Below are 24,868 nucleotides of genomic sequence, written 5' to 3'. Positions count from 1 at the left end.
TACTCCCTTACATTCTGAGCGGACCAAGTTCGTCGTCTTCTTCTGCTGACGAAAGACGGGTGTACGCTTGCTGGTCGAATGACGAAGAAACAATGTTGCTAAGATTACGGGCCGAAAATTTTGACCGCCTTAAAAGCAGGGAAGCTCGAAAGCGTGGGAAAACATCGCCAAGGAAATGAAAGATAAATTCGGTACCAAGAAAACAACAGACAAGTACCAGAAGAAGATGAAGTACCTTGTCGATCGATACAAGCAGGCCAAAGACTGGAACAGCAAGCAGTCTGAAGGAAATGGAAGGAAATCAGCTCATTATGATGAAATTGACGAAGTTCTGGGCTGTCGCGACATCGTTACCTTTTAAAATGTCCGACAAGCGTACAACAGGGTGATCGTTAATGATTTTATGAGACCTAGCTTCTTATAAACTCATTAACGATCGCCGAGAGACAATCAAAGCGTTCCAAATAAAGTGCATCAAATATTACCCAGAACAAGACCCGACCTCACAACCAAACTGCCCGCCAAAACAAAGGAATTTAACCATTCCTTATTCACAAAAGAAGTCATAGAATACAAGAGTACATACAACAAGTTTGTAAAAAATCAGTGTATTGTGTTCAACATTTGGAAAGTTGTGAGAGGAACCCCCCAGGCAGAGAATAGATCTTTTCACTCTGAATCACCCTCACAAATAAATCTTTCCACTCTGCTGGAGCTCCCACATAAATAGGTCTTCCAGTCTGGAGCGCACTCACAAATAGATCTTTCCACTCTGAAGCGCCCTCACAAATGGATTTGGGTGGTCACAAAAAGTTGACGACGGCTTGCCTAAGAGAGGGGCCTTTAAATAATGTCACAAGAAAACGTAAATTCAAATAACAACCAGGCTCCCTGTTTTACATTTTATTTGTATGTTTGTAGAAGAGCACGACTTACGGAGCAGGTTAAATGACGAGAAAGAAAAATTATGAATAATTATTTGATTGCTCGAGTCGACGTATTTACGCGTGTGTGACTGTTTAAAAGTTCCTCTGCTTTATTTTTTAATTCAAAATTTGTTGACCATAATAATGAATTACGCTACAATGTCAGCCATTTTTCTAAAGCTTCTGGTCCATTTTCGTCCCAATCTTCTTTAAAGACGCACAATTCTTCAAACAGAGGAAGCTTGGCGACCACTGAGGCCCCTATGAAAGCAGCATGCTGACGCTCAAGTCCTGCGTGAACCTGGGTTGGGGAGTAACAAGGAACGTGAGCCAAGGGACAAGTAACAAATAAGGAAAACAGCAAGGACTTGAATGAAGTTTATATAAAGTGGTGAATAGAGAAATGATCAGAATCTTTACATAAGAAAATATAATCAACAATAAAAGACGTTCTAATGCAAAAAAGGACGGAAAATAAAGCGTTAAAAAAACACACGAGACGTAGTTGGGAGCACTGAAGAAGTAAGGGAAACACATCCTAAGTGCTTTACAACAGAACAGAGCACAGTTAAGGCTTTTTGTTTTACAACAAAGAATCCGTTAAATTCCCAATGCTTTACTTATACTATTTCCAAAGTAAATTTTAATTTTACGTGTCGTCACCATGTTCTATACTCTCATAAAACTCGTTACGATAAGCCAATCAGAATCCTTGTTAGAATGGTGGAAATAATCTGATCGGTTGAATAGGACTAACGCTGTCAAAAATGACAAACCATCGAGGTTCACAAACTGAAATAGTTCTGCAGGTCGAATTTGTCACTTGCCTGAACCTTCATATTGAATCTGACAATGAAATTTTCAGTGAAATGTGGCCAAGATTTTCGTCTCTGCTCACGTTATGTGCGGCACCTGGCATGTTTAGAAACCTTTGTTTGGTTCTTCTGTTGCTACTTGCCGGCTCGCTTGTTCCGAAATTTCACTTTCATTTAATGAAAAAAAGCGAGAGAGAAGTCCGGGAAACGGTCTGACATGGTCCAATTTGGCAGATGGCGTGACAACTTTAGTTCTCTTGTTCTATGTTCTATACTCTAATAGAGCACGCTCTTTCAACCAATGGTAGCGCGCTTTCTATCCAAACTTTTTTACTAATATACATAAACCTAGTAAGGAAGGGTCAAATTCACGTTCTTTAGAGGTGCTACATCACTTAAAATTCAAAGCCTCGAAACTTTTCGAATGTAGTCTTCAGTGAGGGGGGGGGGGAGGGGGAGGGGGGCATTAGGATTTTCGGTCTTACGGTTTTGGCCATTTTTTAGTTTGATTTTTCGGTCTTTGTGCCAAAAAACTTCGGTTTTTCGCTTTTGGTGTTCGCTGCAGTTTGAGTATTTTCCGCTTTGTAGAATTTGCTTTTCGGTTTTCGTCGAAAATACTAATGGGTTTGGATTTGGTACCTGATGTGGTTTCCGGTTTTCCCTATTTCGGTTCCGGTTTCTACTCGATGTGAGCGGCAATTATGCGCCACCACTGATCTCGAATATACCTCTGTATGCTCCACTTGTCACCACTGTACCAGATCGATTACGGTTTTGTCAACTGGGATGTGAAAATTTAACGGTTTTGACGGTTTTCGGTATTGATAGAATTTTTGCAGTTTTGCGGTTTTGGATGTTTTCTTTTTTTTTTTTGACATGGTTTTGTGGTTTCTAATAGACCCCAATGACCCCCTCTTCAGTAGTAGGAACTGAATATTAGGCTATCACCACCCAAAGGCCAGGTTGTGTATGAGAATGTTTCCTGTCGTCCTCATAGTAAGATCAAGAATGCAAGACTGGCGGAATTACGAAAACAAACTTAATCATAAGACTTTAGAAAGGTGTAAATTTTACCCTTAAACCCAAAGGTTTCAAGCACATACACGACCAAAGGAAGTCAGTAATTCACTTTCTTTTACAGACAGTGTTTGTGGCTACCGTTTAATTTCCGTTTTAGTTCATTTCCGATTTTACGTTACGTTGCGTGTCACGCGACAATCTCTGGGGGACTGCACGTGCTTTGACATTTTAGAGAAAGTTTTAACTTCGTCTAGCTGTTTTGGTTTGCAAAACAGTTCTTTAAAGCGATTGTGATTGTGATCGTGATTGTAATGTGATCGTTATTGCAAAAGTTCCCTCTTTTTGTACTTTATCTTGTAACGCCACACACGGATTAAAAGCGGAAGGTACAGTGTTCATGATTTACATACCTGAACATGGGAAGTTGAAGGCATCAGCTCAGAAACTTCCTCCTGAAGTCGTTCGGCCAGACCTGGGAACGAAGCACACAAGTCTCTAGTATTTTTCATGTGAGAATATTTCACAAAAAAATTCGAAACGTCTAATAGCCCATATACGTTCTTCTCCTTCATTTTATTTTGCAAACCGTAACATGATAATTCCTTGTAACAATAAATTAACAAGGTTAGGTCCTTACAGTTACGTGATAACTTTCTTATAAAGAAATATACTACACGAAATTCGATCATCGATCAGTTGACAAATCAGAACGAAACACAACCCCAAACAAATTAACATAAAAACAAACGAATTGAGCAAGAGATTCAGAACAGGAGAAAACAAAGATAAAAAAATGAAACAAAAGGAAACAAAAGGAAAAAACAAAGAAAAAAAAAAGGCAGAGGAACAAAATAGAGCTAAAGAAAACCACATGAGTGAAACCAACACAGTACTATCTAGTAATGGTGGTAATAATTTTGATCTAACCTGGAGACATGGACCCTCCACCACTCAGGTAAATATTTCGACACATCTGTTTCCGTATGTCGATACTACAGGCCATGATGGCGTTAACAGTCAGCTGGTGAATACCCGGATTGTCTTTGCCCCAAACGGACGGTTTAAACAGTCCTTCGGTACAGCGGTATCTAGCCGAGTCCACAGTAATTTTTCTATGGAAATAAAAGTAACAGATTATCTTAACTTGCACGGAAAAAGATATGATATGCTTCTACGAAGAAACTACATCGAAAAGCAACTCATAACATAAAAATGCCAAAGAAATACGAGGCAAATAAAGAATTTGCATGACTTTATGCATGCTGGGTGAAAGTCGATCAAATGCCTATAATGTTTCGTCGAATACTCTTTAGAGTATTTCCACTGCACGTATGAAAAAGCCACCGAAAGTTGCCACTTCTTTGCCAATGAAATTTAGAGAGAAACAAGAGCCGCCATCTCAAGGATGAACAACATTACTTGGAAAACGTTTTGCCTTTTTTTTTTCAGACAGCAGAAGAAGCTCTACAGGGCTACGTCACAACATTCAACGTCACTTTTCAGCGTTCAAGCCTTTTGCCAGGGTAAATACGCCAGAAGAGTAAGAACACTCCAAAGGAAAATTAGAATGATTAGAGTCGGCGAGGATCATTACGGACTGAAAATAACAACCTTGGCTGAATTCTCCGGCTGAAGCAGAAACCGAGACCTATTAACTTCAAGGAAAGAGAATCCCTGGTTGTAACACACCTTGTGCCATCTGGTATGGAGTACTTTTCCAGATCCACCTCCATTGTATAGTCCGCTTCTGTATCCTCTTGAACATCTCGTTTTGCCACAAGGGATACCTGAAGAGAAATTGAAGAACATCCTTATAAAATATGGTTGCAAAAAATCAGTCTATCTTGATTAACACGCAATTTTAATGACCATTTCTATTACCACGACCTAACGCAGCTGCCTTTACTTCCATGAAAACCGTGTTTTTCACATATTTACATGTACATTTTGACCAAAGTTCAACAAAACACGTTTTACAACATAAACCAATCCAATTACACCATAACATTTCGTACAAAGAATAAAGTTCGTTGTTTGCCTCTGGACAAATATTCAAAAATCAAAATTCATGAATGTACCCATAAGAAACCAGAGCCTTTCTAGGCTCAATAAAGTACTGAGTACTTTCAAAAGTTTCTTTTTCCCCGGTAACGTTTTCTCTGGATATGAGTCGGACTACCTTGGATGGCTGCCGTAGCTTATCTAGTTAGCTTTTTAGACTCAGAGTAAGGTAACTCAGCCCCCTCAAGCCTTCCTTGTTGACAACCGAAACAAAAACACTCCAGTCTTAATAGCTAACAGCCTTATAGCAGTAATCGTACCTTTTCTTTGATTGCTCGTGAAATGTAAGACTCGACTTCTGAGAAAAGCCTTCGGTTGAGATAAAAAAAGAAAAGATTTGAGTCAGTTCGAACTGCAGAAAAAAGTAATATGGGTGTCACGAACTGCGGTTTTGATGGACGATGCCTGATCTTTTGGAGAAAGTAAAAGAAAAAAATTGTCTTCCTTTTTATGTTTATCTTTCAATATTTCGCAAAAAAACACAGTTTTACAGAGAGTGCTAACATTTTTTCCATTGCGATGCTATTTTAATCGAAAGATAGGCGACATGACAACTATAGAGCCTCTGTTTCGAAAGTAAGTCCGATTACTGTAAATACGATTCCTTGTTGAAATCTTTCGAGATTGTTAGGATCAAATATGTGTGCTGTTTGAGGCGAAAAAAATACATTACCAGTTACTCACGTGCAAAAAAATCAGCTATTTCTGATCAATTCTTCTCGCACGTTTCAATTTTTTATTTAATATGACCTCTTATTGATACTCTGTACGGTGTACTTGTGCATGGTCTCAAGAGAGACTTATTCATCTTACCGAATGCCTTTCTCTGTCAACAACCTTGTAAAACTGTCGGTAATTTGTCTGCCGCCATAAGGAAGTCTGGTGACACCAGCTTCGATCATACATCCTGTAACAGGTTTGTAAGTTTAAATTGAGCACAATAGCAGTCTTTGAAGCATAATAAAGTAGCAGATAAATTTTCAAATGACTAAACAAATGAGTGAGTAAATAAATTGTCACAAAAGGAATCAATGAATGTATGAATGAAATAAAACAGTAGGTTAAGAAAGCCGGGAAGTATCCTGTTGAAAACTTCAGCGCTGCAGAAGATGACGAACCATTCGAGAACGAAGAATTGATGGATATTCTCGAATTGCTGAGACGCATTTCAAAATTGTCTGACGCCACTTACGAGAGAGTGTCCGCTAACGGAAATGCGTAAATACAGCCGAGAGTTTGAGGCAAAACGGGAAACTGATAAAAAAGTCAGGGTCTGTCAAAAGAGATGTCAGCAAACGAGAGTGTCCGTTATAGCGGACAGTTTACCGTATTTTATTTACTTCATTTTAATTCATGTCATGCGCTAGACTCAGTTTTGAGTTAGCGTCTAACATATCAAACGTGAAATGCTAAGTGGGTTACGTTACAGTGTTACCTTCCACCACTGGAATGATGTCGATATGATCACCGATATCCACTGAAAACAAAAAAAGAAAAAAAACATAAAATAGATAAAAATATATTTCATTTTGGTTCCACGGTGGTTTCAGTGAAGGGTTTAAGTATTTTTAAATCTAACCACTACAACGCGCTACATGTAGAATAAATTATGCTTTAAAAAAATAAATAGAAAAGGGAGGCCAAGATGGTTATTTAGCATCTTTTAATATTTTCTTCTTCCCTATATCCTCACCATTTCAATTCTAAATTGGAACTCACCAACGATTCCTGAAATAGCGCTGTAAGAGTACATCGATAAAACAGCCTGTTCCTGGAGATAACATGCTTCAACTTTAAAGATATCCAGCAGCAGTTCTACTAGCTCTTCCTGTCAACAAATCAAGTCAATTGAGTGGAACCAAAATCCCAAGAGAGTATCAAGGTAAGAGACTGAATCCCCTACGCAGCTCCTAGGCTATATTTAGATCATTCCCATATTTAGTTGCAAATTTCGCCCACATGAACAATTCATACGGTTGCTATTCGTTCACCACCGTTCTTTTCACATACGATTTGCACCTCTTTGGAATTATAACTATTTGGACTCGGTCTAAGCCTGAGAATTGACAATTACAGATTGCATCGATACTACCAACTGTTTCCTTTCAAGTGTGAATTAGGAAACGGGCTTGTTTTTAAGTTTGGCTGTTTATCACCAACTGTTTTCTTTGAAGTGTGAATTAGGAAACGGGCTTGTTTACAAGTTAGGCTGTTTATCAACAACAACGACAACAACAATAAAAAAAATCAGTAACGCACTTTTTCTTGAGGACCGCAGCCATGTGGTAATGTCATAATCACCTGTAGTTATGAAAAAAGAATTGTTTCAAAGAGCTGAAGCCAACTAAAGATCATGGTGCTCAGGAAGTGTACCGGTACTTTTCATGCCACGAAAAAACCGTCAACGTAGATTTACCTCGTCATGTCGATATGAAAATAAACCTCATTTTTCGAGTTAGTCGCCGGCAAAATCGCGCAAATCTTTGTAATCCTTTAATCTTTGAAATATATCTTCATTTCCTTTTATGATTTCTTGTTTCTGTTTTTTCATTCACCCGTTTGCCAACTTCAATGACTCTGGGAAGTTTGTCTTCTCTGATAATCTTTTATTTGGAGGTTTTCAGTAACTTAAAGGAAATTGAGACCTTTGCTTTAAAACAGGATAGCCATCTGCTGGAAAGGTGGGGGAATAGACGAACAGAACTAGTGACACACGTATATGAAACACGTACAACAGACTGGAAGATAGAGATAAACAAACAGACAAGAAGGCAGGCGTTGCCTCCACAGATTACTGAACTTTTTGAAGGCTTCAGGAAAAAACCACAGTAATAATTACTAATCAGTGATAAAGATAACGATGCACGGGGCTTACCTTGTGTTTAGATGGCTCAACTCTGAGTTTATCAAACACGTGCTCAAATATTCCAATTAAATCCTGTATCTCAATCCTGAGCTGTAAACGCAAAAACGCAGAAACGTTAACAAGGAGACTAACGAATACTTGGTTTGTTGTAAACGTCGTATAGTTAATGTTTACATTATGTGGAATGTATGCTTGAACTTCTCGAAAAACAGATCTATTTTTGGAAAGATTACCTCTTTACCCTCAGAAGAACATGGCTTGATTGTGGAAAGAAAAATTTCCATTCGTTTTCATAGATAACACACTCTTTCAACATCTATCCCAAGTCATGTCTATGGAAGCTAAGTCAAACGAGCGCATAAAAAACAATAAAACACGAACGATTTATAGAAGTCACGATTATTTACCTTGTCAATTTTCAATGACTTTCTCAAGGGAAAGTGTAACCTTGACGTCTTCCTTGTCTCAGGTAGGAGCGCATCGTATCCATACTTACAGTTTTCTCTACACAACATAGAGAATGCAACTGAGTCAGGGAATTTTCAAAACATCCCCTCTTTCTTTTGTTTAGGAAAAAAATTGGAAAGATTAAATGATCTCGTAAGAGATTCGTGAACAAGTGGTTGGAGCTTGACTACAAATCCAATGGTCCCTGTTCGAACCTTACCGGGGTCACTATGCTGAATTTAAATGGAAAGACACTTTAATTTCACAGCCCTTTCTGTCACTCACGAGCACACCTGAGTAACGTCAAAATATTGGGGATTCGCCTTTTGATCGACACCCAGTTCATCCCTCTATGATGCTTGCGACAAACTGTTAAATTTCATACTTTAATTTGTGTTATCAACAAATTTGTGTTATCAATACTTACGAATTCTCTTTGTCCACAGCTACAACACAGGGAAATATCACTTGAGGCCATGCTATATCAAAGAAATACAATCTTTTTTGAGGACTGAAAAACATGCAGACAAAATGAAAGTTGGTGGACCACCGGAAGAATCATGGCTACAAAAAAGGTTCAGTGGAAGACGAGGGAGAAAAAACAGAAAGATGAAAATTTACTATAAAACCAGGTCATTTAACAACAGATTCGATACTACCTTATGGTGGGAGACGCAACTATTATTATTATTATTTTGTTTTGTTTTGCTTTGATTTCAAATTTTTTTCGTTTGTTGAAAGGGACTACAAAACAATTGCCACATTTCTGATCCAATCGAACCTCAGTGAGAAATTCGAGGATCTCTTGGTTATAACGAGTATAGTGATTGGTCATTTCCGCGAAACGTACCCTTATTTACAGCCTTGTAAATCTGAATCTGTTTTTTTTTGTCAAAATCTCTCGTTATAAATATATCAGTTAAGGTCGGTCCGTGTGGTGAAAAACTGTCACCGAGGTCTTAAAAATGCTGTCCGAGGTATACGTACCGATCCTTAACCGGTAAATAACATATATACATATATTTTTTTTAACTTGACGAAATTCTTTCCCAAAGAACCCGAATGATTTAGGGCTGTAAATACGGCAAGATCTTCCTTACACTGAACAATTTTTGAGCGAGTGAATGGTAGTTAAAATAGAGGTGATGCAAATTAAAGAGAGATGCTTCACCAAAACATTTTCATTTGCGTAATGATAAAGGTGATTTAAAAGGCTTCCAAACAAACTTTATTTTTACAACTATCTATCACATTCTGACACCTGTCAATTAGAGAGCGCGTAAGAAAAAAAAAAGCGCATGTACACTCTTGAAAAACAACGAAACTAGGTTGGCAGGGACTGTCACGACTATGTTTTCTTCAAAAACAGTCAATGATCCAACGGAAAGTATTATTCCCTCTCATCGAAGATTCACTCATGTTCGAAGATTTACCTCTGTTCATTAAGTATATGGCGAGGAAAGAAATTGTAAGTAATTCAAATTTTTTTTATTTTGAAGTTGTGAGAGTCTGCTTGTTTGTTTGCTGCAATGGCGTGTGTAAATTTGGTCTTTCCTCCACAAAAACTAAATTCGAATGATACAATCCAACAAGACACAAGGGGATTTAATGCGGCCTTTTCTCATTGAATTCCTTCGGTTTCTGTTGTGCAATTTACGGTACAAATGTCCAAATTGGACGGACTTGGAAAAACTCACCGAGAGCGTATATTTGTTGTAGAACTGAAATTAAAACTTTGCTCGCTCTTTCACTACGTACAAGTTGTTTGAGAAAATTCAGATATTAAATGAATGAAAGTTCCATCGATTAGTGCAACTGAAACCAAATACCTCACGTTTTAACTTTCTGGGTACTTTTTGTGAAAGATCAAAATTAATTGCAGACGGTTTTTAGCCGCTTGTCAACCAACATAATGACACTATTGCTTATGCAAATTCATTTTGCAACCAATACTTTTCTGTCAACCAAAGTGATTTGAGAGAGAGAAAAGAGGATTAATAAGTTATTTATCGTTCTTGCTTAAAAATACTGCCCAGCCGGAAAAACGAGATATATTTAGGAAAAATGGCAACGAAGGTTGGGATGTACTCGGCGACTCACAAAAGCGTTCCCGTGGGCAGAGAGAGGAAAATACGGACCGCGTAAAGAACCAATCAGATGGCAGGATTCGTTACCGTGCCCTCTAAAAAATAAATAAATGACTTATATTCCTAATTTTCATTTAGTGTGCTAAAACGTGCTGAACGACCGAATACTGATTTTAACGGATTCATTGTGCTTTGGAAGTGTGTCCGCCATTGGGGGCCTGTCGGTTTCCACACCCAATAGGCAGACTGCAGAGATTTCACAAATAGCTTTCAGACGTCATCCTGCCGGCCTGTGCTTTAAGTTACAGATCGTCATGTTCTCCTGTACTAAACGCATTCAATCAAAGGCATAGGTTTGTCGTACAACTAACGAACACTTAAAACACTCACTGCACTTACCACCTTCCTGAGCAAAGCCAGCCTTAACAGCATTTGATCCTAAGTCAATGATTATGGTTAGACCCTGTAAAGGAAAAATACCGTGAAGCTCGTGTCTAGTAACGAGGAACAAATATTACCAACACCAACTGTGGAGCTAACTTAGCCTTCTTCCATTCCAACATAATTATTCATGGGATCTCTCAAACTCCGAGAGTTCATAGAACGCTGGCGGCTGTTTTCGATTTCATTTCCGCCTTCTTAGTCGTAAGCATCGCCACAGAAAAATAAATACAGATTTATGCGATAAAAATTTGCTATAGCTAGGGCAAAAAAGACTTCATCCAATATGATACGCCCAATATTGTACGTGACCCTTCCCCTAGTTGACAAGTCACTCAAATGATTACAGACCAAATCTTATAAGAGCGGGGACATGAATTTCACTCCCTCCTCAATAGAAGGCTGGTTGACACCAGCCTCCACGGACCCGTAAAATCCCCTATTCAATTCTTACTCAACTATTTCACTTTGCTGCAAAGATGACAAGTGAAAAGGAATAATTCTAAATTTCCTTGTGACTTTTTGTACTGAAGCACCGTATCTTTAAAAAACAATGGGCATGACAAAAAAAATTGGGAGGGGGGTGTAAAGAGATACAGACAATAACAATAATAACAATAAAATGATGAAAAACTGCGGCCAAACGAATTTATTTGCACATTTATGAGATATTGACACAAAACAGCTCGCAGAAGTTAGCATTTTATGTAAAAAAAAAAAAAGAGAGTAAACAGTTGTCTTCATTACTGAATAAATTGGTGTGCACAGAAAAATTTGCTGAGAACAATAATGGAGTAAAAAAACTACATTAAAAAAATGCAAATTTATTAAAAATTTCATTAACTAACAGATTACGCTATCGGCATTATACGATCAACAGCCACGATATTCATAATGAAAAACATTTACATGGTTTGCAAAGAAAAGAGCTCTGGACAAAAAAAATATCTCTGAGCATTTAGTAGAGGGTAAGTACGTCACGATTATTGCACAACCTTCCTGTATTCCAAACAACATTTATACATCTCAAAATATCTACAAAACCATTTTTCCATAAATAAAAAATGTTTCAGGCTGTTAAAGGCTAGTCTACGTTAGCACTTAAATTGCACAGTTTTTGGCGGTTTCCGGTTGAACAACCGATAATCTTTCTTCGCTGTGCATACCAATAAGCCCTCTTGGCTTGCAAAACTGAAGAATTTAACCATTCCTTATTCATGAAAGAAGGCCAAGAATATACGAGTATATACAACAAATTTTCGATGGACTATAAAAAAAAAATATATTGGGTTCATCATTTGGAAGGAGAGTTTAACCCCCGCGGCAAAGAATAGATATGAAAACCTCGTACGGATGTTCAGTCTTTGATGGCTTTCAAGGCCTTGACTGCGCGCATTGTTCATACTTAACGATCGGTAATCATTTAAGAACCTCCTCATCGCTCCTAATCGCTTGGATCGCCTCCGATCGTCTCGGTAGTTGCAAAAAATCGGTGCGATCACATAGATCGGGCGAGCTACCCTGAAGCAGCATCGAAATTCTTAAACAGCTAGATTCAGTCGACTGAAATTCTTTTTCAGCGAGGCCTTACCCCAAGAGACAAAATAAGGAAGCTGCGAAAAAATACAACGGCGACTTTCTGAGACCGTCGACAAAAGCGATTTTCTGGGATTTTTCTTAGCATATTATTGGCGATTGCAAAGCCACGGCCTCTATTTCAAACTTGAAACCTTTAGTAAGCGCATGTGAGAAAATGTTTCGACTGCAATGGGGAAAAGTTGGTTTTTGAGCGCTCAGAATACAACAGGTTGCAGCATGGGAAAACAGTATTCAGCCACTCTAATGTAACAATCTTGTGAAAGAAACGTTGAGTCGACCTCAACGCCCAAAAAAGGCTTGTAGTCAATCGAAACGTCACAATTCATCCTCATTGGTATTAACTACATTGCAGGAATATGATGTTATGTTATATTTATCAGAGAACACAATCTTTGTATTTAAGGTTTGGGTACTTGTGTCCTTGGGGGTCTATGGGCTTGGATCGCAAGTCACACGCGGTTTGACGTTGGGTGAGGGATTTATGATACACGTTTAAAAATCAATTTTTTGCACAAATTCTGTAGATTCTTTCGGTTATCATGCCTCACACATCCAGATGAGTTAAAAGTAAACTAACCTCAGTGGCTGACGATTTCTCCAAACCAAGACTGCCTTCCAAGGGTGCTGCAGATTCTGCTTCCAAGGCTTCTTTCCAGTCCTCCGCCTCTTTTGCAGATGAACACTTCAGCTTCACTGAACGGCCACCTTGCGTCTGGTAAGAAAACATAGGTAAAAGCTACCCTTGACTACAATTCAGGTCAAAGGAGAATCGATAAAGGAGGTTAGTTCTAAAGAGTCAGTGGGGAGTAATACAAGATAATTTGGTTCATCAACTGAGTTGATGATGTAAATTGACCACTGCTAAGAGTTCCAAGAGCTAACATTGCGAGTCTTTCGTTCTGACGAAGGGCTACCGCCCGAAACATAAGCTTTAGAAACTCTTAACGGTGGCCAACTTACATTATTAACTCGGTTGATCAAAACAAATAATCTCAAACCAAAATCGACAGTCAGAGAACGTACTGAGATTTGAATAAAGGAAGTAAGTTTCTAAAGAAACTGAGGTGCTGCGTCGGTGGGAGAGTATAACAGGGTAATTTGGTGTTAACAACTGAGTCGAAAACGTGAATTAGCCACCGTAAAGAGTGAAAGGGCCGGTTTGGATTCCATACGCTAAAATTTTATTTTGAGGGTCGCGACGGGGAACTCAGAGGCATCGATTTACTTCTCCAAGACCTTATCTACGTTATCCTTGTAGGTGCTTAGCTTATTTTTCCTAAATTGATATCCTCTTTATTTTATCAAAATAATACTTCATCTTCTAGGTACTTTTGAAAGTTACAAAGCACTAAATAAAGTTACTAAAACCAATTGAACGACTGATGAAAATATAATGAAAAGACTGGTGTAAGCTAATGCAGTGAAAAAGCTTGGTAGTTTCGTTATGTTACATAATTTTAATAAAAAAAGAAACACACTAACTTGTTCAGTCACTTCCAGAAACTTTTCGTCCATCTTCTTCACCTGAAACAGCAGCCATATACATATAGCAACATTAAATCTTTAAAAAAATCAAATTTAACAATAACAGCAGCAAAAGAAATAATAGTGTTTCATCGGTAGTGTTCTGTTCCAATCTTCTTTTATAAGTAAAATAACATGTGGAGGTCGACATGCCAATCTGGTGAGTACCTTCTGTTTGACAAGTGTGACCCCTCCCCCCTTTGAAACTGAACCTCTGGAGCAGGCTATAGACACAAGTTAAGTTACGCAATTATAGTCCATGGTCAGCTTTTGAATGATTTTTGAGCGTTAGGTTTCAGATTTTTAACATATTTTAAATTCCAAATATAGCTATGAATAGTTTTAATACCAAACACTAATAAAAATAATATTAATGATAATGATAATAACAAAATAACTGAAACCTGGTTTGTTACTTTACCCCAACCACACACGCATCTATTGTGTTCGGGGCCTTGTATTCGAATGTACCGCGGAGTTGATACGAATCAATGGATTATTTTACCACGATTAGCAGTAATGTCGCAATCTGATTGGCCAGTTTGCCATTGTCAGTAAGAGTACAGACAACGCTAATTGTGTCAACGTGTCACGCAATGCCTTTATCAGCTCTGAGACATGGGTGACTCGGAAATTTTGACGTGGATATCATGGTTAAAAAACAAATAGACATTAGGGATGTAAATTATTGGCCCAAATACATTCCTAAATGCTTCTTATCTTTATTACAATTAGGTGTATCCATAAGACAGTGTTTAGAAATCAGCAATGTCCACTTACTGTACAACCGATGAGGTTCACAAATCCTAATGGTTCTCTTGCTCGATGATCCTGGTATGGCGTAAATTTGAACAATTAAGTGTCGTAAAAGATCTCAACAGCCAACCAGAGCTAAGCAAAATGTCTCACGGAACCTGAGTGAAAACTCTAACTAAAACCAAGTAAACTACTCTAGCAGCGGGATGAACTGTGACTGACCGAGTCACGATACGTATTTAGTTTAAGCCTGATTGGTTGGGAGATAGCGCAAGCTTCCAAGACAATCAGAGAGCGAGGTGACGCAAAACCAACTATACCCTTGAACATTACGACGATCACGAATGTTTTCCTACCTCGTAGTAATAAAGTTTGCCTCCAACAGCTTTGAAGTGACGTTTCTTCCATCCTTTAAATACAGAAGCCTGTTGCATACAACAAAACTTTAATACATCACAAAAAAGATGTACACGATGCAATAAAGCATACGAGCGAGAACGCTGGGGAAACACTCGAATAGCACACTCAGTGATTCAAATAACTGTTCTGGGATGTTTTAACATCCCAGAAAAAGTTTAAACTCTATCTATCGTATAAGTGAGGAGACCCTTCGACTATCAACGAAAAAAATCCAAAAGACGCTTGGATTGGCTTTTATATTAATTATTTTTATATTACAAACACCATACTGTGCGCCCGTATCGTGGAAAAGCAAACTTTCCTTTCGCAATATCTGCCTGTCAGCTACTTTAAGGACGCAAATCTTTTTTTAGGACGAGGTCATTACAAAAGACTTGAGCGGTAAAGAAACACGCAAAAGAGGAAGTTTCAAAGAAATAAAGCAGAGGGATGGCTAACGATTGAGAAGATTAATACAGATTGAAATGATGATCACGAAAAAAACACGAAATCTTCCAAGATACGCAAAGCATTTTGACGGAACTCCATTATTCGCAAGCATTTATGAAGTATACTTTACTCGTTTCAGGTTCCCTCTGACAGGCTGCTTCTCCATGTATCCAGCCATGCGGATGTTATCAGGACCGCCCTCTGAAGTTCGCTTTTGAGTAAACAAAGGAAATTATTTGTTCTTTAATGTTCCTGAAACTATACTCATTAAGCAAATCCTACTGTACATGCACAAAAGCACTTAATAAGACAACATCCTTACCAACTGAGGGGTTGGTAGTGCGCGCACGTTACCGAACAACTCCTGAAGGACTGGGGTCTTGGAAAGATAAAGAAACATAATGAAAGAGTTATTTCCATATAAACCTATTGGGCCAGATTTTTAAAACCTGATGGCACAAGGCTTCTGTTGCCTACATTGATAATCAGCTACGAGGCTTTCTTGGTGATTACACCCACTAGATCAGTACCTCAACAAAACGGGCCAAACTTTCAGCAATTTAGAGATAGAGTTGGTACATGTGTTGTGAGGCACTTGTAAGAGCTTACAGCAAAGATTAAGAGACATATAAGACCTCTCTAACTCCCTCAGAATACTAGTTGCTTCATGCTCTTTGTGGCAAAACATGCCCATACAGTAACAACCACGTAAACTAGAACTGAAGACTCCTGTAATAGCTCGAATTTCGAACAGTTTGAGATAACTGGGGGGGCATCAGACTTTGAGCTGACTGTTCTTTGACGGTCAATCATACGAGCCTAGTCAATTGGAAAAAAGGAGGAAAACAAGAGAAAAAAAGGAACAAAAAAATATTCAGACAACAAGGTAAGTTAGCCAAGCAAACGAGAAGCCAGTGACCAACTCAGAGCCCCCATATGAACACGTTGGCCAGGTTACGTGGGCGAACACTGAAGGACTTCGACTTCTTTATCTTAACAGTAGCACCCAAGTTTCCCATATGAACAGCTATCGGATTTAAATCTTAGCTACAATGTAGTAAAATAGCTTTAGTTTACAAATGGTAAGGTAACAGTTTTGTTAATTCGTGTTAATCAATTAGAGAAACTTTCAAAATTGTAAAAAGTATAGTTGTAGTATAGTAATTGTAAATAGCAGCCGTCCAACGTACAAACATTGAGATACGTCTTCCCATTCACGGTCAGCTCATGATCATAAAATACGTTAATCGGGATATACATGAGAACATGCTTCTCAGTGATTCACACGTCTTTTAAGAGGGCAGTGTTCAAGGGAGTGTCGAAAAACCAAAGCCAAGTATTTAGGCGCCATAGGAAAATCTAATCGACCAATCAGAGCTAAGGAAAATGTCCCAGCGACCAATCAGACCGAAGCTTTACATCATCAGTAGCCAATGAGAACTCAAAGTGAAAACATGTAAACTGCTTGAAGCGCGGGAAAACGCGAATGGCGCGAGGTTTCTGAACCAATCACAGAGAAAAATAAAGTAAAACTAAAGCAATCCTGGATTACTTTTGACAGTCAATTGAAAACTGCTCTAATTATAGTACATGCCGTAATCAATACTCACAGGATCCCAGTCCTGTAGGAATTGTTGCTCCGCAATCAAGCCATCTTGATCATCTCCCTGACTGTTGTCACTGGGTGAGGACAACTCCACAGGTTTATCATCCTAATACACAAAATAAACATCACAAGTAACACATGGGCTTGAGGCTTACACATTTTTGTAATATGTGAATACTCTTCAAAAGGTATTCACTTACTCTGGGTTAAAGTAGAAATCAGGTAAAAAAATTACTGTCCTTTGTCGGAAGGCCTGTTACTCATATAGTTTCCATTTGTGTTTGTTTCTCAAGGGAAAAAATGCATACTGCATACACAGTGCATTATCAGTAAGGAGAGAAATAACTCAAATAAAGACAAACGAATCTCGTTTTGGCTCTTAATAGATTTATAACGAGTTAAACATGGCAGTACTGTACCTTTTCTAACGATTTGTGGTCAACTTCGCTTCCAGATTTACCGCTCAATTTCCTTGTCACAGTGTACGGTAGTGGGCGTGAGGGAGCTGGTCTTGAAGGCTGTGGCTTTAGAGCAACAGGATCGTAGTAATTATTTTTTCCATCATTCTTTTCTGCGGTTGAATTTTTACCTGCGTGTTCAGGTTGAGTGCTCTGTTCTGACTGTATTTCAAGATTTTCGTAAGCAGAATTAGACGCTTTATTTTGTTCATCTTGGACATTTGAATACATTGAGTCATTGTCCTGCAAGCTTTCCTCCTGCCTCACTTGATCATCATCATCATCCTCATCTCTGCCCAACGCATGGGACACATCTCCAGACCAAGGAGGAAGCTCACAAGATAATGAACCATTCTTGTAAAGTTGCTGAGGAGACAAGTATTGTGTGAAAATCAGGTATAATAAATAAGTTATCCTCAAATAAAGCAGGCAAAGCTGGCATCTAAAGACCTTACATTTACTTTGGCTAAATTTCCAGGTAAAAACACTGGTGAGGCCGGATTCCCCCAATCCCACATGGGATCCCAGTTTCTCCCAACTGGGATCCCCCCCTATTTTGCGTGGGATCCCGGCTGGGACCTCTATAAACGTTTACTGTTTCTCTTCAGTTATTGAAATCCAAAAAAGGGCAACCTGTCACTTGCATGTCCTTGAGTATCTCAGCCTTGTTTGTCCACTAGCCTACACTGTCAATTAACGAACCTTTCCCCTACAGAAATGATAAGTATTATCTATCTCAAGTCAAAGGCAGTATCTCAAAAACATTTGATCTTAGCTTTCAAGCCATTAAGGTATTTATTATTGCATATTTTCAGCTGCCTTATAACATTGGTTGTGTTTTCTATTATATAACTTAACTTATTCATGACTAATTGCTTCAATACTAATAAATGGGATATAGTGACAGTAGAATGCCCATAAAGAACTTTTCTGTGTCCCAAAAAGCCCAAACAGACATTTGAAATTGTACACATACTACAAATACTTCACAATGAAACACAGTAATTGCTAAGAGTGATTAGTATTTAATTTCTTTTCCTTCTATTGCCCCTGAATCACACATTAAGATCAGGAGATTGAAGAAAATGATCAGCAACTAGAGACTGAAGCTTTTGATTGTTAAACAAATTCACCTTCTCAACACCTTAAGAAATTTAAGGAGAACAATATGGAGAACATGCAAACTGATGTTAGGATGGAAAGGGTTAAGTACCAATTGAAATTACTCTCATCTCTGACAGTGGATGACTATTGATATTAAAGCCAACATGATTTTTCCCTATCCATATTGATTAATACATTACCCATAAATAGGGGGTGAAAACAAACATACTTTAAAGCTTAAGCATAACTTTACAATGTAACGTCTAAATTGCAAGAAAATATGCAGAAGCTAGATGGGAATGTTCAGTCACATTTTGGGAAATTAAGAGTAAATGAGTTCCCACTGGAAGAAAATATACATATTACATGTACTTACCTGAGTGAGACAGCGAAGCAATCTACTTCTTAGTCTTGCAACCTTCCTTTGACTTGCAATAATCTTTTGAGTGCAGTCAATGGTTTTTCCATCCCATTCACTGCAACAAAAATTCATAATAATTAGACCCAAGACCTTAATAGCAAAAATATTAATATACTTTTAGGTCTTATTAGTGAAATAGTCAATTGAAAGGCACTCTGAATGAGCATGGAAGATTATGAACACAAGAATACCTTCGAACTGATTTCAGATTTTCTAAACATTTCCATACTTGTTTTTCTAGGTCAATGTGTCGCTGAAGTATTAAAGCAGCAGTCTCTAACTCCTGTACAGTAAAAATTAAGACAAAGCATAATTAACGGGTGAGCTTCTGCAGTGTTTTACATTTATAAGCTTAAAATGTACTTACCTTTGCACAATAATAAACTTCAATAACAGTAATATATAAATATTTTAACAAATAATTTTCATTTTACATAAATGAATGATCAGTGATGTTTGTTGTGAATGCAAATGGTTTCATGTTAACTACAGTTCTTAAGCTACTCAAAATGCTTAATTGATTGGCAAAAGATGAGAAGAGAAAGAATTTACAAAACTAATAAGATAACCCTATGTAATTGATAAGTTTAACATTTTTTCTGATTACTTTGTTTACTGGAGAATGTATCAATATTGAAAGAAGAATTTACTTGCCAATCAGTTGGTCAAGGTACTCACAATATATGACAGGCCCTTGAGAAGTTGCTGAAACTCTTCGTCAGTGCAGCGACACACTATCTCACTTTTCACCCAGTTCTGAGAGTCTGCATTGGTAGAGTAAGAGTATATAAAGGTCCCTTTAATTTCTGCTTTGTTAACCATACATCATTGCATCAAAGTACAACTGGTAAATGCTTAATATGCAGATCAGTAAGTCCACTGGTTTTTTTAATTGTTAACTGATCTATATGATCTTGGTCCCAATGCAATAAAACCACCAAAAAAGAGGGGTTGATTCTCCATCAGTGTATACTTGTATATTATGTCGTACATAACAATAAATGTCATGTCTTGCTTCCTAACTCTCATGCCTGTAATTTGACTTCAATCTCATGCCTTTTCACATGTATGTTTGCCAATTATATTCCCATTCCTGGTGAAAAAAATCAGCTATATAGAGTGTTCATTGTGTTTCAGCATTACCTGACTACTACTTGAAAAATGCAGTGTAAAAAAAAAAAAAAATCAATACTTGAAAAGAAAAGTTATCACAAATGATTGCAAATTACAGTGTGGGTGAGAAATTTAGTTGTGAAATCAACAGAGCACCAGAAGCATGTCACCTCTAGAGGACAATTACACCTTGAAACAATTTGGAACGTCTTGTACACGTAGACAAACTAAAGCCAGAATTTGTAGCATTATTGGCTTAAAGCAACATTTTGGCCTACATGTATAAACATCATGAACACATTTTTGGCTCATATTTCTACTTAAACCACTCCTCTAACTTTTCACCTTTATGGGAAAAAAATTAAAAAGAAAGAAAAAGATTATATTGACATTAAGAAATACAATGAACATTAATGGTGGCTATTGGAAAAAAAAATTACCTGCTGAACACTTAAAAGCTTGCTTGAGTTTATGCAGTTCACCCTGGACTTTCTGACTTATGCCATCTTGATAAGAAGAACATACTCTCAGTTAAATAATTGTCTCCTAAATTGATAGTAATTATAACTCTTATTCTAGATCCCTCGGCTTGGTTTACTCAGACAGCAGTTTTATATTTCAGCGAACATGAAAGTAAGGCTGTCGGGGCAAGTTTCCCTGAAGATTACTGGCATGAGTGTCGAAAATGTAAAATTATTCAAAAATCAGTGTTTTTATCTATGGAAGAGAAAGTGAAAATATTAGGTGCTAAATGTCCTCATGATATTATGAAAGAAAGTGTTAAATCTTTCTGCTTGGGTTTTCCTATACCCAAAGTCACAGAACTATACTGTACTGCACTGATATTAATCAGACCCAATTAAATTCTGAGAATCTGACATTCAAATAAAATTGTAACAATAAAATTTAATAATACTTCATAGTACCAATCAAAATCCCCAAATGCAATGCCCTATCCATGGTGACAGATTGCATAGAGCATTGATAATCTAAATCTTGAAAGGAAAGGGAACATGTCCTTTAAACCAGGTCAGGGCAGAAAACAGGAGATTCCTCAGTACAAATATGGCACACAGTAGGAAAAAGATGTTTTAAAACTTGATATATTCCAGACATAGATGATATATTGAATACCTTTATCCCCAGCATCCATGATTAAAATGACCACTGCTGCAAATTATTTCTACATGAAAAAAAAACCCATGATGTAAGTGGTTATTTGGGGAAAAATAATTGAAAAGAATCCTGATTTCCCACACCTTCTAATGGGTAAAGATAATAAGAAAGAATCATTAGTTATAGGGTTTATTCTGATAACACTTTACCTTGCCGATAACACTATAGATATGGAAAATAAACGATGCTCAGTTAAAATGTACTAGGGGAGTATGCCTGCAGACCCCCTTAGTTTAGAGCACCTTTGTACAAAAAATGTTAATGGTTTGGAAAACAATTTATCAGCAGTGTTACAATAACGGTGTACTTCATAATTTCGTCCATCTATATATACAAGCATTTTATGTCAGGAGAAGCCATTAAGCTTGTCAGATGTGTTATATTAATCCAACCAGACTAAAGCTGCTATCAAAATGACAAAGAGGGAATGGTCAATAATGATATGTTTTAGCATAGCTTGCCAAAAACCCATGTTTCTGATCCTTTTTTAACCTGAATAATACAATGAACCTGGAGTAATATAATGAGGGGCGGGGTCTGGAGACAGAGGGGCACAAAGTCCGGGAGGCGGAAGAACGAGGTACAGTTTTCTCCCCCCCTCTCCACTCTAAGGGACAGTGACTTGTAAAGATTACAAAAACTTTACATGGTTTTCACGTATCATTGCTGTGTATTCCCTGCACCGAGCAACCAAAACCTAATGCCTCGAATAACTTACTAACTAACTGTCTCGGTGAATAATTCAATACTGGACGAATAAATAGTAAACTGAACATCAAAATTTACTACAAACCAGTTATAAGTCCAGGCTTTCTGTGGTTTGGTGCCGATAAGGAAGTCTATCAAAGAAGTTACTTAAACTTTTACATCCATTACGACTTAATTTAAAACGATTGAAATAACTTAAGTTTGGTTAACAAAGCTAAGCTATCAATTAGGATTTAAGAATTCAATAAAAATAGAAAGCTCGCAAACTAAAATCCACGAGATGTAAGGAGTGATATCGGTTCGCATAACATACCTGTCAACTTCTACCGAGCAAAAAACAATTATCCTTTGTTGATGACTTCAAGAAAGCGAAAATGAGATGAAAAGACACCAAATCGAATAAATCAAAACAACTCATAGCTTGAAGTAAGGCTTTGGAGGTAAAATGTTTGGAGGTTAGGAACCCTTTCTGGCTTAGCGACCGCGTCTACAACGTCGTTCCCAGTGTCCTGTCTCTTCCTTCACTGGAAAGAACCCAAACCCTATTTGGTCAAGTGTCTGTTAGAATTAAGAAAAAGACGATACATTGAGGGTACGGACAGGAGAGTTCAGATTCAATGACCCTAAGTTAAGGCTTTCTGACTCTTTAATGCGAAGTGATATATGACGGGTGAGAGAAGGAGGCCTGATGACTTTAGATATATGAAAATTCATATATTTGCAGTGCGGTGAAGAAATGAAATTAAGAGATCCTCGCAGCTAAGAACGCTAGTGAAACGAGTAGTTGAAAATAGGACCTGGAAAAAATTCAGGTCCGTACGGGATTTGAACCCATGACCTCTGCGATACTGGTGCAGCGCTCCACCAACTGAGCTAACAAGCCAACTGGGAGCTGGTCAATGTGTTGGGTCCAAATAAACCATCCAAGTGATGAATGATGATTTTAGATATATAAAAATTCATATATTTGCACTTCGGTGAAGAAATGAAATTAAGAGATCCTCGAAGCTAAGAACACTGCTGAAACGAGTAGTTGAAAATAGAACCTGAAAAAAATTTTTAGAAGGAGGCCTGTTGGTCGGAAGGGTTGGAGCTCACTTGCATTTGACTAGTAACAGTCCTCCCGTAATTTAATTTGGTCTTAAAAGACGCTGCTACTGATTGGGAGGGGCACAAACTCTGATCTAGGATTATGCTCCTCAGACGAAAAGTAAAGAGCGATGGACTAATAGAAATCACCACGATGTACAACTTACTAACTTAAGTCTTGCAAAGTGCTCTACAAATTCATTTCCCAAGCTAAGTAGAACCAGCGTCTTTAAGGAACTGAATATAATAGGGTCTTTCAATGGTCAAATTTCCCGCTTAAACTGCAAATGTGTCCCGACCCCTCCCCCATCGACAGGCCTCCCTCGTCCCTCCTTCGTCATTTGGCATAGTGTCGTATTCCTTCCAAGGCACTTACGCAAATCAGAATTGAACAAACCTTCAAACACATTGTCTGAAAGGTTTGTGACGGAAGCGTAGTAATATCACAGGCGAGTCGTTTTCTACTGATTCTTCTTAATAGGGCAATGACAACGAAAACAACATTTATTTTTCTTCATCGGACGGTGAAAACCGAACAGGCATTACTGCAAAATGTTCTTTTTCTGTGACTTTGTGTAAAGCAGAAGCCGTATTTCGGAGCCAGGCGTGAACGCTGTTGACTTTCCCGCAAGACAAAAGCTAAACGAAAGCCTGATAAGAGAAAATAAAGTTGAACGGGAAACTTCTTGTCAGTTTGAGTAAGTTAGGCAAATCTTGATGACAATTCTTTCTACTACCTTTTTTTGCGATGAAATATAAATCATCTGATGGATAATATTATGATTGTTGTGTTGTTATGGAAACTAAAATGATTCGCCATTTACACTTGTGAGTAAAAAGGCTACAAATCCAGAAATTCGGTGAAGAATATAATCAGTCTTCAGATTTGCTTGCAGAATGAAACCTCAGCCCCAGGAGAAGGTGTTTCTATGACTTCATTATGCAAACATGATTCTAATTGAATTTTATAATTCCTTCTAACTTAGTCCTACATATTCATTTATAGTTTCATGATTATGTTCTAATTAAGCAAGCTGCAAGAAGCTTAAGAGAAATAAACACTCAAAAGCTTAAATGCCTCAGGAAAGAATCATAAAAAGCTACATATGAAAGAGTACCATTAGCATTAATTGGCAACCTGCTTAAAAGCATTCGAAAATTAGTAACACATGCGCCTATTCCAGTAATTTTATCTTTTTCATTTATTTTTCTGACAAAAATAATCACATTTTGACTCCAACTTTCCTTAAAGTTGAACACGAATCGTTAGGTTCTAAACAGCTTTACACGAAATCACTAGTGTTTCCGATAGAATGTGAGAGATGCCATTAAATTTTAACGACGAGAGAGTCATAGATTCTGCAAATTATTCAATTATCGAAACAAGGATGTTGATACGTAAAGCAAACATGGCAAAAGAAAATCAAAAGATCTTTTTATTTGGCTGAGAATATAGGGTAAAATAACTAAATTTGGCCTCTTTGCACAAGGGAAAGATGAATTAAACCCTCAATCCGCGAAAAATGAGGTCTCGATGAAAAAAAAAAAAAGGAAATACTGCAACCTCATGCAATTTAGAATAAATTTGATATCAACACTGCAACGAGACAATTATAATGACACTATTTAAAGAGAGAAGCTCAAAAGGAAAGCTAACACTAGGTTTGGTTAGGGGGCCTTCCTTAATTGCTATATACAAATTATTAAGATGCTAAAATTTTGTCGTAGACCAATATATACCAACGACAAAGTAACAGCCAGATGTTAGAACATAAAACATTTTTCAAATTATCCAAAATTGT

The 24,868-nt window shown here is 37.6% G+C and overlaps 1 protein-coding gene across 2 annotated transcripts; it reads right to left on the bottom strand.

The window, feature by feature from the left end:
• Window positions 1-619: 619 nt before the first annotated feature.
• LOC131768660 (uncharacterized) lies at window positions 620-22,435 on the bottom strand. Of its 2 annotated transcripts, XM_066174576.1 has the most exons (28): window positions 22,291-22,435; window positions 22,063-22,108; window positions 21,228-21,276; window positions 20,534-20,599; window positions 19,659-19,744; window positions 19,172-19,263; window positions 18,936-19,035; window positions 17,417-17,821; window positions 17,002-17,103; window positions 15,714-15,770; window positions 15,522-15,602; window positions 14,899-14,967; window positions 14,567-14,617; window positions 13,745-13,786; window positions 12,840-12,974; window positions 10,622-10,685; window positions 8,563-8,614; window positions 8,096-8,192; window positions 7,698-7,778; window positions 7,082-7,123; window positions 6,542-6,650; window positions 6,258-6,299; window positions 5,636-5,729; window positions 5,083-5,131; window positions 4,451-4,548; window positions 3,689-3,873; window positions 3,172-3,233; window positions 621-1,227 (listed from the first exon to the last, which is right to left on the bottom strand). In XM_066174576.1, exons 3-28 carry the CDS (start codon window positions 21,244-21,246, stop codon window positions 1,081-1,083), a joined length of 2,427 nt encoding a protein of 808 aa, XP_066030673.1. In that variant the 5' UTR covers window positions 21,247-21,276; window positions 22,063-22,108; window positions 22,291-22,435; the 3' UTR covers window positions 621-1,080. The 2 variants fall into 2 exon arrangements, with proteins under 2 accessions (XP_058940374.2, XP_066030673.1); XM_059084391.2 differs by lacking the exon at window positions 22,063-22,108 and having other exon boundaries at window positions 620-1,227; window positions 22,291-22,426.
• Window positions 22,436-24,868: the final 2,433 nt, after the last annotated feature.

This window comes from Pocillopora verrucosa, chromosome 11 (genome assembly GCF_036669915.1).
Source record: "Pocillopora verrucosa isolate sample1 chromosome 11, ASM3666991v2, whole genome shotgun sequence".
In the NCBI taxonomy this organism is placed as follows: domain Eukaryota; kingdom Metazoa; phylum Cnidaria; class Anthozoa; order Scleractinia; family Pocilloporidae; genus Pocillopora; species Pocillopora verrucosa.
The sequence above is the reverse complement of the archived record's forward strand: the minus strand, read 5'-3'. Positions and strand labels throughout refer to the sequence as shown.

Coding starts and splice junctions, on each gene's coding strand:
- LOC131768660 (XM_066174576.1), bottom strand. Junction 19,036..19,171: donor AATCTGAAATCAGTTCGAAG/GTATTCTTGTGT, acceptor TTTTTGTTGCAG/TGAATGGGATGGAAAAACCA. Junction 8,193..8,562: donor GCTGTGGACAAAGAGAATTC/GTAAGTATTGAT, acceptor TATGTTGTGTAG/AGAAAACTGTAAGTATGGAT.